The sequence below is a fragment of the Glycine soja genome, chromosome 19 (genome assembly GCF_004193775.1).
Source record: "Glycine soja cultivar W05 chromosome 19, ASM419377v2, whole genome shotgun sequence".
NCBI lineage: Eukaryota > Viridiplantae > Streptophyta > Magnoliopsida > Fabales > Fabaceae > Glycine > Glycine soja.
The window spans coordinates 44869029-44887795 of NC_041020.1; the positions used below are offsets into that span (position 1 = coordinate 44869029).

Here is an 18767-nt window from a genome sequence, read left to right on the forward strand (position 1 = left end):
CTAAACATAACGTAAATAGATATTATGCTTACAGAAACATTGTGATATTCATATTATTATAGGTTCAAGTATATAGCAATTTCTATTTAGCACTATATCCCTGATGAGTTTTATATGAATGTTTAAATTGACATGTATTAATTATATGTAGAGCTCTGTTGCTTTTAGCTAGTAAAGGAACAAATACGGGCCGGGTGAGTTTCTTTCGGTGTTTCGTTTTTGTACATTAAGAGGAGTGAAATTGATTCTACCGAGGAATAGTTGAGTTACTAATCGATCGGTATAGATGATTTCAAGAAGATAAAAATTGATGAACATTACATCAAAGCAAATTAATACGCTTAAATTTAAAGAAAGGAGGGATACAACATAAATTGCGTTTACAATAACTGAATAACGATATTTTTTTTCCACCATTAAGTCACTAAAAAAATTAAAGAGTTAATTATTTTTTCGAAGCCAAAAAAAATTAAAGAGTTAATTAATGATCAATTTTATTGACAAAAGTTGTTTTTTTTTATCACTGGATCGGAATCACAAAGTTTTTAGCAATATTTTTTTAAATTACAAATAACTCGTTTCATAACTAATTTCAATATTTCTTGTAAGAAAGCTTAAGAAATACCATCCAAATGATGGTTTTGTCCAACACTAATAGTTTTCTTATGTCTTTGAAAAATAGGCATATATATTAGCATGCAAAAAAAAGAAACAATGTGTCCTTGTCTTTACTTTAGATCATTGCATATATAATTACAGTTTAAGTAGCTTACAAACTCATTTTAATTAGTAACCAACAGTTGGAAACAGAAATGAAGAGTTTTATATTAAGATAGATGTATGGACTTGGTTCAAGTCATCAAATTCTTTAGAATGACCCTTTATATGTCCTGTAACTGTTGATGATTGATTACAGTCATTTGAATTCTTTCTAATAGCGAAACTTCAACTTTAATGTTTCCACTCATCTGGATATGTCTCTTCTCAATCAGTTCATTGGTAGTTGCTACGTCTCAAGTTAACTTCTATTTGAAACTTCAAATTTCAGCGTTGAATGAATGCAATGAAAGAGTGATAGTTGTCAAAAGCTAGTGATTTTAAATAGGAAAAATTGACAAGAGCTTAATTAGATAGATTCATATTGAACACTGTTTTTAATTAAGCGGCTCACTAATTGAACAAGTTATATATACGCCAAAATTTAAAGAATATTTATTCTTGAAACTATGGATTTAACCAGCAAGTCCCATGCATATATTTTTGCAGTCCTGTAAATCAATTGTAAATGAGATTTAAGATAGTTAATTAGTTATTATGAAAACCATAAAAAATCTCATCTTCTATAAAACTTTGCTAAATACGTGCATATTGTATGTAATGATCTGTTTCCGGGCTTCAATCTAGGTTTTAACTATAAAAAAAACTAATTGGTGATAAAAATGTGGATTTATATAATGGAACGTATTTTTATTTCTTATCCCAGAACCCCTTCTTCTTGTTTGTACTTTGTTTAGTATAATAGGAAAAAGACATGCATACAAAAAGTAGTAGATAAATGTATTAATTTCTTTTATCATTTAATCTTTTGTGTGTATTTCTAAAAATAAGCGGAAGGCATCCACACTGTTCCATTAGTTTCATAAATATACTTAAATGTATGGGCAATTAATTATGCCTGGGTAGAGCGGTTATAATTTATTTATGCTCATGAATTACATAAATAATTAAATATGGACTAACCTTCTCAGGTGGGGGATAATGCATGTTTTGTTGTATATGCCTAAAGGTATCTCTGCTACCATCTATTATATATAAAGTATATTTTTGCCGATAAAATTAAAAAAACCAGTCTCTGACTCTTTCTAAAATAATAGAATATTAGTACTTACTTTTATGTGTCTGTAAACTCCAGACACCACTAAAGGTCCTCAACCTAGTTAGTTCAAAGTTCAAACCTATTTACATCCCTTAAAGCCTCATCAAGGATGGAGTGATTTATACTTAACACAGTCCCTTTGGCTATTGGAACTAGTTAAAACCCGAAGCTAGCGCTTCTTCGACTCTAATTTTAGAAATTAATTAGATAATAGTAGATGTATAGTCTAGTCTCATACATTGATATGTTTGAAGGCTTTATACAAAATAAGGACTTGCAGCATATAGATAGCAGTCATAGCACATAGTAAAAAGGTAAAATTTGTTTGCAAACATGTGCTGACAAAGAAAACTACGTATGGCCTTCTCATTTCTCATATCAATACTGCAGCAACAGCACCAGCAGCACAAACCCTACGTATAACAAAGGAAATTAATTTAAAGCCTCGTCCGATAAAATTCAGCCATTGAAAAATTTCCACGTCGGTCTTATATTGTGTGCCACAATAATAATAATAAGACGAAAATCATGTTAATCTCAAAGATATCAAAATCCCTGTTGAAAAAAAAACCAAGAATGGTGGTTAGTGATGTGCATATCGATTGACAGACAAAGTGCATTATCACTGTTGATAAATTTGACGTCGTTTAAAGGGGCGCAGCAAGAAGCTAATATAATTCCCTTTTCAATATTTTTTATTTGATAATTTTGTTATTATACAGCAAAACGCTCTCCAACTCCAACCCAGTTATCCAACACACACCACCAAGCTGTCTTACACTCTAATCCTTCACACACCGTAGTTCAGCAACAACTGGTTTGCACTTCTTTCTCAGAACTCCTTCTCCAGCCATCGCAATTCTTACCCTAATAAATGGCTCCCTTCAACTTCCAACAGCCATCACCGAAGTTACTCACCTTCACCTTCAAATGCCAACTGCAAACATCTAACTACTTTCAGGTTCACTTAGCCGAGAATCAGAGACTAATCACTAGAGATACCGAGACCTACTTTTCCTCACATCACCACCAACATGCGTTCCAGCAACGGTACATCAAGCAGCAGGGCCTCCAACGGTAACACAGGGCGCCACCCTGTTTACCGTGGAGTGAGGCGTAGGAGTAGTGGTAAATGGGTTTCTGAAATCCGTGAGCCCAAAAAACCTAACAGGATTTGGTTAGGGACATTTGCCACCCCTGAAATGGCTGCTATTGCCTATGACGTGGCAGCGCTTGCTCTTAAGGGTAAGGATGCTGAGCTCAACTTCCCTAACTCGGCTTCCTCCCTCCCTATCCCTGCATCATCTGCAGCTCACGACATTCAGATGGCTGCAGCACTAGCTGCAACCGCTGTCGAAGCAGCGAATGATGCACTGGAAGGAAGCCAAGGAGGAAATGTTTCGGTTTCATTGGCGGAAGAGTTTTCAGGGGGAAACTTAAATCACTTTGTGGATGAGGACTTGATCTTTGACATGCCGAATATTCTGGTCAATATGGCTGAAGGAATGCTACTCAGCCCTCCTCGTTTTGATAATTTTGCTGCTACCGACTATGAATACATGGATGAAGATCCTAACCTCTGGGGGTTCCCTAATTACTAGTTACTACCCATGGGATAATTAAAAGACTTTTTATATTACTAATGCAAAAATCTTAAGAAGGAAAGGTAAGTAAGCTGTAATAATAAATTATGGGAGAACTCTTACATCCAGACTTTGCTTAGACACCAGGAAAGGGTATGGTGTGTGTGTGGAAAGTGTATCTTTCTTTCCATATGTTTTTTTTCCACCTAGTGTACAGTGGTACCTTCTAGCTATAGTGAGGTTTGCTGCTGTTGCACCTCAAACTCAAATATGTATGTAATGTTTATATAATGTGTTAATTAAATAATCTTTTTTGGTCATTAATATGTTGTCTTAATCCTCAGCAATTAGATTTGCAGGTGCTCTTTCTGGTAAATTAAACAAATGCTGCTTAACTATATGGCACCGGCCATTTTATTTTAGGTTTGTTCGCAAAAACCATAATTGAATGTCTCCCTCGCTTAATTGAAATTGAAATCTAATCAACTCCTTAAAACTTAGTTCTACGTCGATTTGGTTCACACATCCCTCCCTTGATTATATAATTTTTATATAGCCAAAGATTCCCATCCAACTTGTCAGAAACTAGTTTGAAGACATTCTGATCGAGGACCAATTTAGCATCATGCACTCAGGTTGAAAGAGAAAAGAAACTCCAGTATTGATTAATTAATTAACGGTGTGGCTTTCATGTTAGGTTACCTTCATTCTCTCTCTCCCTGGGCGTTAATTTGATTAATTAGAATAAGAATGAACACAAAGTGAGAAAACCATATACCCTACCTACTTTGGTAAAGAAAAGGGGGCAAGTGGTGGGAAGGCTTAAGCATTCAGAATTGATTATTACTTCATAGAATTAATGGGTGCTGGTATCCTAATCATGTTTCAACTTACTATTCTATTGAGATTTCAAGAATAGTATTGTAGGCAAAAAAACTCTAGCTAGCTTCTTGGAGGCTGTTCCAAGTCAAGCATGTGGTCCACCTTAATTGCCCTTTGTTGACGTATCATTCTCAAGAAATTAGGAGTTTTTAAACGGAGTAATTTTATTTTTATAATATATACTATATATAAAAATTATAATTAAGATATAAAAACAAAGAAAGGTGTAAAAGAATAAATGATACTATAAAAAAATGTTACTGTTAAATAAATATTATAAAAAATTATGTATAAAAATAATATTATTGTTTCCATCGTTGTATTTAACTTGAAAAACATATACCATTGAGCATATTTTAGTGACAGTGACACTTTACCTTCCCTTGATGGCTATTGGTCTCTCAAGTCATGCATGCGTGTAGTGCCATACGTATATATTAAAATGTTTGACTATATGTTTCTGCATGTCTTTCAAGCGCCCCAAATTAAGGTAGTTTCAAAAGAAACACGAAGCCATTCTTCACAGGGTAATGATAAACATACACTATGTGAGACATGGGTAGAAAAGATCGAGAGAGATAGAGGGAAAATAAAAAGAAAGAGATAGAAACATGGGTTGAAAAGAGAGACAAAGAAAAAGAAATATAAAAGAAGGAAAAATATGTGATAAAAAATGTGAAGAAAAATAAAATGCAAGAAAAAGTGAGCGTATATTAATATTTTCCTTCTTGCAAAATGAGAAAGTTTGTAACTAGATACTCTATGATGATTAATTAAAACACAGATTGGTGCAAATACAGCAAAAGCACAGTTGATTTTGAAAGGTCCCCGTCGATACTGTATAAGAACATGGCATAATTGAATATATCAATTGTTTATCTTAATTTTATAAATTTTATAATTTTATATAAATTTAAATACTTTATAAAAAATTTACTTTAATGCTAAGAGATTGTTAATGTAAGTGTTTAATTTAATTTTACTTATTTTACTATATTTAAAAATATATTATTTATGATATAAATATTTTAAGCAACAATTACTTATATATCATCCACTTTAATGAGAAAAAAAGTTAAATAACATTGTTTAAAATTAAGTAATTCATGTAAGCACCCCATTAAAAATACACTAATTGAATAAATCCGATAATTTTCATTTACAAATTGTTCTTAAAAATTAGACTATAGAGTACATAATTTCCATTTATACTATTCTCAGTTAGGATATTCGGACTATTTTACTCAATTAGAGTAACAACATATTATGAATTCGTACAGCTTTAAATTAAATATGTTTTAAGTTCTCTGAAATATGATTCTGTCCTATTTTAGTTTTTGTAAAAAAAAACCAACTTTTAGATCCTAACATTTTATATATCGTGCCATTTTTAAGTTCTTATCATTAATTATAGTTAATTTAGTGCTGAAATGACTAATAAAATGAAGAATAATAATTAAGATAATCATAGTAATGAAAAATATTAATTAAGATGGCTAACGTAATTAGGTAATAAAGAATATTTTAAAATGAAATAAGAGTTATTTAAATTTTTAGTCCTTAAGCTTTTTTGAATTAGTCTTTGAACAAGAGTTTCACTGATGAAATTTCTTTAATTTTTTTTATTAAGATTTTTAATCCTTAAACTTTTTAAAAAATCAATTTTTTAATTCCTAAAATCTTATTATATAAATAAAAATAATAAATTCAAACTTTTTTTAGGAACTAAAAAGTAAAATTTCTAAAAATTTAAAAACTTCATCAATCAAACAAAAGTAAAAGAGGAGCTTCATCACTCAAACTTTTGTTTAAGGACTAAAAATTAAATTCTAAAAAATTTAACATATTAAAAACTTAGTTAACCTTAAAACAATTAGATTAGTTTTAGGTGTACAATTCAAAACTATCCTAAATAAACATGAATAAAAAGATTATTAATAAAAAATACTATCCTAAATAAATAAGGTGATTATGTATAATTTATTTTAATTTTTAATATTTTAACGAGACACTCAAGGAACCTGAAGTGTTGCATTGAAATATTTTCTCACAAATCATAGAATGAGTTATAGGATAGATCATACCTAATTAACTTTCACAAGCCATGGGGACAATGAACAAGTGAATAGGCTCAAGTTTGGACAATATACGTGACATAATCTTGGAGTTTTAAAAATGATATTATATACAGTACGTTTATCTTGACCCAGTGATTCCTCCTCAGCTATTAATTGTAGGTCTTCTAGCATCATATTGCACTACATCATCTACATCATCTTATATGTGAAACAACCTTTATTTTGGTAACCTCCCTCACTTTAGTAATGTCGCCTTCTCTAGCACCCTTGTGTCATGTATGTGCTTATAAATCACTCTTATTTCTCCGATAAAAAAATTATAAACCCTTCTCATTTTTAGCTTAAATTAAATCTCAATAGACCGCAAGTTTATCATATCGCAACACTATTATCACAACCTAAAATAGGTGTTGTTTTCTATATCAAATAACTTCCAACATATTACACTACCAGGAGGGATTCTACATCAATTATTTTGGGCACACTTCATCGGTTGGAGGATTGACTGTTTAATTTGATCCAATTATAATTTAACCAAGTCTAAACTTGCAAAAACCAGAAAAACCGAAAAAGAATCAATTTTTTTACAAGGCTTGCTCTCAATTTTTAATTTTTGAATTAAATTTGTTTTTTTTTTTTTACATAATCAGCTACAATTTGCAACCTTAATCGGACTGAATAGTCGATTTTGCCGTCTATAATATCAAGTATTTTAAATTTTATCATTTTTATTATTTTAACTAATATTTTTAATTGTTTATATTTCTTATTTATCTAGCTAATTGTTAAAACCAAACAATTTTATCTCTACGAATTTGTTATGAATTTAAATTTTGATATATCATATTTTATTAATTTATTTATAAATATACTCTTCATTCAGTTTATAAAAAATATCTTTAATTTATTCTTACATAATAAAACAAAAATATTCATTGTCGACAATGAACACATTTCGTATTATATATGTCGTTCTTTCTTAATGGTTTGATAATGATGACGCAATATTCTTCTCTTAATTTATATTTCTGAATTCTATCTAAATTTGAAATTTCCTATACAGTTTACAAAAGAACTAGGTCATGTATTTTAAAGTTTAGTTCATTTTATACTGCTTCCTTCTTTAGTTTCTAGATCTGTCCTAATTCATTAATATTTGGGGAATTATTAGGTGTGATAAAGATATAGTTAAAAATTATAATTATTTTTTTAAAAAAATTAAATGAATAAATAAATATAAATGATTTTATTTTTAAACAAACAAATAAAAATAAAGAGAGTAATTCATTATGTAATATTTAAGATATCATTAATATCAATCTTTATAATGAATTTAAATGAGTAAAAGTAAAAATATTTTATCAAAAAAAGAATTTACTATATTTTTTTAATGCAATGCGGTTTTTAATAAAATATTTTACTAAAATCGAGTTTTTCTTAGTAGTTAGTAGGTAAATGTTTAGGTAAGTTGAATTTTAGCAACTTATTAACATGACTTAAAGACAGGACAAATTTAAGAGTGTGTCAATGGGGACCAAATTGTTTTTTACACAATTATGTAAATATCTAACTTCTAATAAATATTTATTTAATAAATAGTAAGTTTAACAAAAATATTTATTATTAATTTTTGTGTAAAATTTGATATATAATCTAACTACTAAAAAAATTAAGTAAATATTAACTCAAAGGTCTATTTTTCTTATACATTTTCTTTTATTAGTATTTTTTAAAAATAACTTTTCTTCTCATATATACACGCATGCAGGGTCCGAAGAGACTAAGAAAGTGAGAACAAACATGGTGCTTATACCTTAGACTCGTTCCTACTCAAAAATATTTATAAAAACACTTACAAATCATCTGTCAATAACATCCTTACATTAATAACAAAATTCAAATGCCGACCAAAAAAAAAATAACAAAATTCAAACATACAATTTTTCGTACTATATGAGTTTAATCATTATCAAATATACTAACCTTAATCTGTTGGTAGTTAAAATTAAGTTAAGGGATGATGCTATCAGAATTTTTTTACTAAGCACGTCTCGAAAAGAAAATGTATGTTAATGGATGCAGTCAAGAGGTGTGATCATTAGGTAATAAGCATGGTTAAAGCAAAACGTAAAGGTTAATTATCGCTATTATTGACTGTTGTTATGATTATTATGTGTGCGCTTTTCCTGTTCATGTCTATATATAACATGACCCATGTTTTTAGTGTCCCCTGGAGCTCAAATTTCTGCAGATACACCACGTTGCCAGCTATAAAAGAAGTTAAGTTATTTTTTAATCATTTAAGTTTGACTAATTAAATATTTCATTAACTTAGAGTTTGATAACACTCAATTGATTAACTTATTTTTTAAAGGTATTAACTTATTTTATTTAGTTGAGTAAATAAATTAAAACTTAAAATTATTAAATATTTAATTATTTTTTAAAATTTATGAACTTAATATTAATATATAACTTGTGAGTAATGCATATATATGTGTTTACAATTTTTTAAATTAATTTTATAATTTATTTAAAATGTAGTTTTATTTGTTATTTTTATGTTTATCATTTGTGTAATTTTAATTTTTAAGAGTTATATTTTAGATAAAAATATTTTTTAAAAAATATCTACCATTTTGATAATTAAACACTTTATTTTCTAATCTTAAATTAATTTTATAAATTTAATTTATCTTTAACATGAACATATGTATTAAGTATTACATTAATATAATTGAAAAGAATATTAAAAATAATCAAAATAATAAAATATTTTTTTGACATAAAAATAATATAAGAATTAAATAAATGAAACTCAACATTTATAACTGTTGGCACATTTATTTTCTCAGCTAATTCAACTAACTGTTAATAAACTAATATCAACTATAAGCTAATAAACCACTATTAATTTTTTTAAAGTGCAAAAAAAAACCATTATTAATTTTTCTAAGTGCCAACAATTACGATATAAGCAAATTATTATTTTAAACAAACTTTACTTATGATTTTAAGAATTTACATCCTTAACTTACCACTCACTCATGAGAAGTATTTACCTAATCACAAATGATTTGTGTTTATAGAAAAACTCAATTAGAGATTAAAAGAAATTCAACATTTTTTTCTCTCACGAACCAAAACTTACACTTCATGTACAGCCATTTTACATCTGTCTTCATCGAAAACCACTTAATTAGTGCTGAACTATTTGGTACAAAGAATTCTGTCCAAATCTAATCTAATCTACAATTTCAAATAGCATTTTAGTTGTCCACTGTGCCACGGCACACTTTGTCTTCTCGGCCTTCAAACAGTTAAGCCACGTAGGCCCATTTACAAAGACCGTGATAAATGCTTGATTACAATGTTTAGCTAATCCACTGGATAAGAAAAAAAATCAAAGAAAAACTAGACCCCTTTTATTTGATAATGAAATAAATGCTTAACCCTCATATCAGAAAATTACAACCCCTTTAACTAGACTCAACAATATTAAATAAAACTTTATGCCATTTGACAAGAAAAAAGCCACAAACACTTGAATCAGTTAACTTTTTTTAAGATACCCTACTTGTTAAACAAAATATTAATTAAAAGCAAATGAGAACATTTTAAAAAAATTCTCTACTCACATGTACCTTGGTGAAGTTATACTTGTGATTAAGATTAAGATTAAAAATATAAAATTCAACGTTTAAAAAAAATAAATGCAACGGTATCTCTAACTGCACAACATCGTCTTTTTTTGCTATAAAAATGTGACGTAAAGTTGACTTATGTAATACTACATGAAGGCTCTACTTATTCCGTACATATTGAGATCCAGAATTCATAAAATCAAATTCTCATTGAAAACTAAAAAGTGGATAGAGAAGGATCTCAAAATGTTTGCGACTAATACTATATCTGCAATCTACAGTCTAGTTGAACATAATAAAATAAAAGAAATTAATTAGTTCGACTACTTTTATTACTCCTCTTTTAAGTTAGGGTAGAATTAATATATGAAGGAGGCTTAACTTGGACATTAATTAAAGACTAGAATCAGACCTTTAGCAGAGCTTTCAGAAGGAAGTTTGCTAGATATTTGGATAGAATGTGCATAAGGTTTATAAATCCAAAATAGACATGGTTGCGGATAAACTGACGATTAATATCAACGTGTTTCAAACGTTCATATGTCATATATGGGGCTGTTGGCCATTTGAAGTTGGGAGAAACTTCTTAGGCCCTTAATTATCGTTTTAACCAACGCAACTTAGTTGTAAAGGTTGCTAAGGCTTGATATTCAGCTGCTGCAAAAGACCTTGCAATGGTGTTTTGTTTCTTTAAGTGCCATGCAATTGAGGAGTTTTTCAATAGGTTAAAATACCAATTCTTCTCTTTTCTCTGCCAAACTCAGCGCACAAGTATAAGGAACCAATACACATGACTATGCGAATATAGGTAAAAATAATCTCACTCTGGAAATTAAATGAAAGGTCAAATTTGTAATATAAGAATTATTTGATCATAATTTATCCTAATGATTTATATATACAATCACGTCATTAATTTGCGAATATGATTATTAGATCTTCGGTAGTAGTACAATCATGTCTTGCTTATGGCAAACAACTACTTTTCGAAATTAGATTTCTAAGAAATTTAGCATCAGGTTACATATTCATGGATGGATTAAAAATAAAATAAAAAATCATCTTTTTCAATTGCTTTCCTCGCTTGCAATATCATCTACAATTACTGCTCGGACCTTGAATCGACCAAGTTTTCGAGCCAGCGACTGTAGGGGACCAGAACGACCACGAGTTCTGGTTGAATAAGCCCTTTTGGTTAGAATTAAACGCTTCTTTGTGGTTGGATATGGCGTGCAATTATGAGAAGAATTATATAGGTTGCCCTTGCTCTGTTTAAACAAGTAGGGAATATTGGAGCTGAAATTGTACCCATTGGTTGAAGTTGATGCTGCATATTCACCGGGGTGTGCCACGTGTGATTCAAAGGCTCTGTCATTGTTTTGCAATGTTTGCATGTTCTCAGCAGATTGAAAATTAGAAAAAACTAGTGTTGCACCAAACTTTGGTCGGGACTAGTGATTGAGTCCCTTGCAATGAAATGAAAATGATGCAGATGGAATTGGTGCTAGTGCTTATGCTAATGGAAATATTCAATGTTGGAGAATGGATTGGAGAGTATGACTATGATGTGTTGGCCTGTGCGATGCCAAGCTATATATAACGTATGTATATTTGACAATCAAAAGATGCTCTAGACGTTCGACTTGGTCTTAATTTAGGTCAAAACTCGGTTAGACTTCATAAGTTGGAACATTCGCACATTGGTTGCGTGATTTATCTCCAACACTTTGCTTCAACGTTCATTGGTGAGGCCAAGAAGGGTTCAACAAGGCTAGCCATCCTGTTTTCTGTGGAGAAATTCTTAAGTAATTTCCAACTACTGTGTTTATGAATTTAGTCAATCTATCTAACCTTTTCTCTACTGAGAAATTACTGTATTATTATTAAGTAATTTCAAACCCGGTCCTATGTATTTCGGGTTTAGAGTAATCTATGTAATATTCAATTTTTTAACTTACAAATAAAATTAATATCTTATTTTATGTTATATCGAAATTAATTAAAATTATGATGATGTCAAATCATTTAATAATTTTTTCTTCTGCTAACAAAAATTAATTCAATTTGTAATCCAATTCATATTTCACAAGAATGTCAATACAAGTTTTGTCTATAGATAATTAAATATTTTTTAAATCTTTGACACATGTGTGGTGAGTCTTTGAGATTCCATTTACCTCATTTTTTTTAGGAAAAATAATCTCTTCTTTCCTCAACTCTTGATTACACATATTGGATATGTTGTGATTTATTTGACCAACATAGGTCTTTTACAGCTTCTATAAATTGTCATACATACTACTTTTTAATGTATGTTACGCATGCTTTGAGTTGTTACGAGTATATGTACACTTAAAGAAATATCATTAGTTGTGAGTAATATTTTTTTGGCCATTAATATCGTTGATCATTGATAAATTTTTATATGACCCGTCGTTAACTTGACAAGTAACACTTTATATTAATTGGCGTCACTTTTTTTCTATCTGAGTTTTATTGCTTGCAAACAATTATCCTCGGTATATTTTTAATGCCAGTACGTACCCAATAAATGATGTTTTCAAAATTCACATCATTATAATCGTCACTGTCGATAATAATAAAATCTCAGTCATTTCTCAACAAAGATTTGCTCGGTACCTACCACAAGAACTAGTGGAGAGTGGCAACGGAATAATCTAGGTGCACAAATTAACCTAAATCTTTCTCAACTCTTTATCTAGTGCGGATTGCCTACGCAATACATTTAAGCAACATATAAATCCTTCTCAACTCTGGCACCTCTACATAGATTATTATGATCAGACTCCACAATAGCTATATAGTGTTGTCTTATTAACTCAAACAATTGTTTTCCATCCTTTTGATTACGGATCCCACTTGCCTAGTCTTCACTATTCATTTCATGACCAAGGGTAGTTTCAATGTAGTATATAGCAGCATTTCGTAGCAGAATAAATATCCAAGCAAGATATATATATAATACTAGTGCTTGACTGCTTGCTAGATAATTTTTACACACAAAAAATTTAAGGACAATGAGGTTACTAATTTTTAGATCTAAATATTTGTAACTCTCAAAGAAAATATATATAAGATTTAAAATGAATTACTAATAAAAATATATAAGATTTAAAATGAATTACTAATAAAAATAACCAACAAAAATTGAACTTCAACTTTGCACAGTATGCTTTTAACAGTTGAATGATCAGACATCAGTTCATCTCATGCTAAATAGCTTATCATCCATCATCCATGCGTGGAATATCTGATAATTATTTAGATTTTAACTAATCTGAGTTAATAAATCCACTTAATAGAATAAAATTTCTTACTAGCTATCTATTTTTGCAATCAAAAAGTTAACTCAAGTTCTTAAAAGAAAACTAGCTACTATTCCCTTTACCACTTAAACTAAATAAATATTGGTAAACACGAGAATTATCTAATATGTCTGTCTTTTCCCCTTCGTTGTGTGAAGGTGATTATTGTAATTGTGGAATAAATAAATAAATACAAGATAAAAATCCAGTTTGTATTGTAAATAAATTTGATAATCATTATAATATTTTTCTTTAATTTTTTTTTAAAAAAATCTTTAATATGACTTGACTTTCTTTTAGCTCCATTTTGTATTTGTATCACGAAGTTGTTGCTGTCTCGGGGTTCCCGGTTAGAGGTCACTTTACTTACATTTGGATCATACCAATGCCTGCAATTCTCATGTGGTTAAGAGGATTGATTGCAAGTATCGATTGCACTAACAATTTAGATGAAATTGGTTTTTTTTTTTTACTTGAGTAAATATTTGAAAATCTTTAATTCTTATTTCAATATTGTTTAATTTCTATGCGGAAGTCAAAATCACAAGTATAATATGTTTGATTATTATAAATTATAATAAATACTTGAATTCTTAATTAATTGCTTCCATATTAAAGTATTTTTTAATAATTATTGCAAAACTTTTGTGATAACTCAGTATAAGTATAATGAGAATTATAATATTTTTATAATATGTTAACTTATTAAGGTTTTTATTATTTTCTGCTCCTTTAATTTGACAAAAAAAAATAAAATTCATTAATAATAACTAATTAATGTAATTATCTTATAATATTAACTCACACTAATTATTAAAATATAGGTAAACATAACTGAATTGAAAAATAAATTACATTTCAAAAGTAATGAAATAAGCAAGTTGAACAAAGTCTTGTTGTCCTCTTCAACCACATCTTCATAGGGAAAAACAGGTCGAACCTTGAAGCGCTCAAGCTTCTCTTAAATAAGATGCTGAGGAACCACGGGAAGTGGTGTTTTGTGTTTCAGCACGTCTCTTCCTTTTCTTTGCCAACATTTCTTCTAAATTTATGTGGTCTCTAAAACTCACCGGAAGTTTCTCGCCCTTGTCCAAAACGCGATTCACAATTACCAACACGGGCCATTTTCCTTTCTCCCTCTTCTTCTTTTGCCATGGAAGCTTGGTGGCACTGGCACCGCATGGACATAATTCTCATCAATTGATTAATTGTTGTAGTGAGTGACAAAAGATAAGCGATGGTGTAAGTTTGGTACACCAAGTGCATATGCATTGGCCTTGCTAAAGTTGCAATATTTATAAGAGATTCCTAGATTCTCGGACTTACTTGGAAAATATGGCATCAATGAATTTACAATTCAAATGTCAAAATTGATGGTCAAAGAAATAGCGTTTCTTACAGACTGGGGATCATTTCGATTCCTTTGTGATTCAATAAAGATGAAATGATATCTTGATGAGTAGAAGAAAGTGACCACTAGCTAGGGAAATTCTCCAAACCTCCCATGAAGTTGATGTTGTGTTTTTTTTGGCTTTTCCTTTGGTGCGTCATTGTATCAGTTATCAGAGAACATGGATTAATAGAAACCTTCAAACGTTCATCCAGTCCGAGTTTAATTATGAGAATGTTCACATTAGTTAAGGGCCCAATATCTTAATCCAGCCCCGAGGACTCTAAACACGTTTAGTTTGAAATTGCAAAATTAAGTTTGAAGTAAAAATAATTTTTCCAACGAATCAAGATTTTTTATTTTGTATTTATATATTTTATCTTTATCTGTATGTCAAAATATTTTTAACTACAAACAAACATGCACTCTTTCACTGCGTCACCCCCGAAACTGGGATCAGAAGCAAGGGGGGAAATCTATAGTATGCAGCTGAATTTCTTAATGGATATATTTAAATAGATAGTGATGGGTGCAAGCTCATCTATGCAACGTGCATCAGTCCAGCAACCTTGAAGTTGCGATACATGTTCAAATTAGTGGAAGGAGACGGTTCTCATCAGCACCAATATATATTTGACGAGAACTTTACATGGTAAGAACTAAGAAGCTACTGAATGGAGAATGGTCTTAGTCTTGGTCTTGGCCAGTTGCCTTGTAACTCCAGCTCTACAACTGTACGTGGGAATGTGGCATCCAGAGCTGTCGAGAGCTATCGGCTTTTTTGAAATTTCAATTTGTTTGGTCCTACTACCAAAAGGGGATTAGAATTTTCTTTTCCTGAGTATAGAGAAGATTGGTCTTTCCGGGAAAAATAGGGAGCTCCATTTGCTTGGACCTCATACCCTTAAAATTTCAATTTGTTTCGTCCTACCAGAAGGGGATTAGAATTTTCTTTTGGTGAGTGTGGAGAACATTGATCTTTCCTGGAAAAATAGGATGCTCCATTTGCTTAGACAAACTTAAAAGAAGGGCAACTATGACGGGCTTTTAAAAAATAAGGATGTGCAGAAAATAAAAGTCTACTTTATGTTTAATTGGGCTTTCATTTAATCGTAGTGTCTACTAGTTAGCCCGAGTACTCTATATCTAACTTAGCAATCTATAGACTGGGTACCCTTTGCTTGCTTTATGTTTGACTGTGGGAAGAGAAATAGAGTGTAAATAAAGGAGAGAAATAAACTGAAAATATTTTAAAGTTACTTGATTCGAATGAGATGAGAGGAGAGAATTATTTTGAATTAAGTGAGGCTCATTTCATTTGGATAAGAGAGAAATAATTTTGAATCAATCACCTATATCAAACAATTGGTGCTATTTTCGTCTGCAGTAGACTGTCATCTCAGCCAAACAAAGCGTTAGGATTTATTACACCACTTGTTCTTTTTAAGGAAAGGACATTTATTTATCTTTGTTATTTTCAATAAATAATGGTATAGAAATTGTATGTAAAAGGAAGTTATGTTTAAATAAAAATAAGACTTGAAGTGTAATAAACCATGGGTCATGCTAATCAGCCATTAGAGTTCTATGTCAAGGAAGTAATAAATATTTTATTTTATTAAAAAATACAATAAGATACTTTAAAAATTACGAAGGAAATAAATTTGTGGTACTTTATAATAATAATAAAAAAAAATTATTTTTCCTTAAAGAAAGTCATTTTTAATTCATTAACCAATGTCTATGTGTCATAAATAACTCATTTTAATATAATTTAATTATGTCTTGGATAGGATAATTTTTTTTATGTAAGATTAAATTTCAAACTAAATTAGTTTCAACTGATTTAAAGGAATCTAAACTTGTGGAATACCTCATAATTCGAATCCAAAACTCTTAAGTATGATAGTTACAAAACATTATGTTTGGTAAGTTAGTGTAATTACTCTTAATGTAATTTGTTCGTAACTATTCACATTACGTCCTTGATCTGCAGTGCCCCAATTCTGTAACTGTTCCCCAGAAAAACAAAACATAGGTCTAAGAGCACAAATTCGAAGGTTGCAAATGATAGTGATCGATCAATGGCAGCAGAAAAGCATAAACAGAGATGCCACCTGGAGTGATTAGAAAAGGAAAAAGAAAGACCCAGAAATCAAGATGCAAATTTTACAAGTCGTTTATCCATTAAATAATAAAAGGGCCTTGGAAAAGAAAAGAACATGAGATTAAACTGATTAGTCGTTGTCAAATTCCTCCTTCCAAGAGAAATATCACCAAATTACAATATTTGATCCCCTTCCGACAATTGTAATTCTTTTACACTTACTGGCCCCCAGTTATAATATTCCTGCTGGAATGCCCGAGGAGTCAAGGACAGCCATTACAAACAGTCAAACACATTCAAATCCTTCTAAACAAAAGTGCTATCTGTATGTAGAGTTTTGCTTTACATATCTTCATTTTGCTCGTGAAAAATAAAAAAAGATAAATATCTAATTTCATATTTGAATTTATAAGATGTTGATACTTAGAGTTTTAATAGAGTCTTAAATTTTATTTCTGAATTTTTAAAAAATGTGCCAAATTTATTTCACTGTGTGTTGTGTGTGACTGTTATGTGTGCAAACGGATAATCACATAAATGAAATGATGAATAAAATGAACTGATTTGTCACCAAATTTTTTTCGGACAAATTTGATAGTTTATGTAAACCCAAACCCACACTCTCTCCGGCACACCTCCGTTGTAGCTACACTTGATGCAGTTCCAGAAAAACATCAAAGCTCTAAATTGACAAAAAAAGTGAGGAGAGTAAGTAATGATCTTCTTTTATGCTCAGATTTGTGCCCAATTCAAAGTGATTGTGCACAATCCCAAACAGAGAGGGAAAAAACACTCCACACCCACAGATTCACCTGAGTAAAAAAAATCCTAACTTTCTTCAAACACCTCTCAACATCCAATGAGATTTCACACCTAAATCATCAAATTAGAACCATTTCGGCGTATCCAGGACAAAGGGTAAACAAAAAAGGAATCAAATTTAAGAAATTTACCACACCCCCTTTTGATGAATGAGAATAGAATTCTTATTGAGAACACAAAACCACCTCCTCCACCGCAAATCAATCAGCCCCAGACGCAAAAATTGAGGCTGTATATAGAAAAATAGGACCTCGTTGACCCAACACAAACAGAATCCTTAATGCGTTTCAGGAATCACAAAAGGGGCAAAAAAAAGTGAACTTTTTTCGTGAAATGGATTGAGAAAGCAAAAGGGATAATAGGAGCATGTGGAAGATCAGAGAGGAAGAGACAAAAGTAATTCCACAAATAAGAAAGTGAGGAGATGAAGGGACGAAGCTGGTGTGGTTTGGTGTGAGGAGAGAGAAAGAAGAAGAAGAAGAAGAAGAATGTGAACGGAAAAAATCAGGCATGAGGATTATAAGAATCTTGTTTCCTTTATTTTGCCTGGCGAGGACGTGAGCGCAGCCGTAGGAAACTCAAATTATGTGGAGGAGGAGACGGGGAGGGATTGGAGGGAAAGAAATAGAAAAAATAGGAAAAAACAAAACTTACTAAGTAACAATTAAGTCTCACTGAGTCTTCATCACATATTGACACACTTTTTGTGATGACAAACAAGTTCAGAAGTGTCCCGTAGACACTTCCCTTTTAGTTAACAGAAAAAATGATAGGATGAATTTGTTATATTTTTTATAAATTTAAGAATTAAATTTTAATTTTTTAATTTTCAGTAATTTAACTGTCTGCATTTAATAAATTTAAGGATGAAATTGAATATTTAAAAAAAAAAAAAATTGTCAATCGTCATTTATCATCTAATAACATGATTATGACTTATGAGTTGTGACACATTAACATCAACGTTAGGGGTATGCCTTGAATTTTATCTGTATCCCATCCCTACCTAAATCCATACTTTGTTCATTAAATTAAAACAAAAAAAATTATAAGATATCA

The 18767-nt window shown here is 30.2% G+C and overlaps 1 protein-coding gene across 1 annotated transcript; it reads left to right on the forward strand.

The window, feature by feature from the left end:
- Nucleotides 1–2603: 2603 nt before the first annotated feature.
- LOC114398099 (ethylene-responsive transcription factor ERF024-like) lies at nt 2604–3783 on the forward strand. The gene has a single exon (XM_028360245.1). The coding sequence runs from the start codon at nt 2911–2913 to the stop codon at nt 3475–3477; it is 567 nt and encodes a 188-aa protein (XP_028216046.1). The 5' UTR covers nt 2604–2910; the 3' UTR covers nt 3478–3783.
- The last annotated feature ends 14984 nt before the right edge of the window (nt 3784–18767 follow it).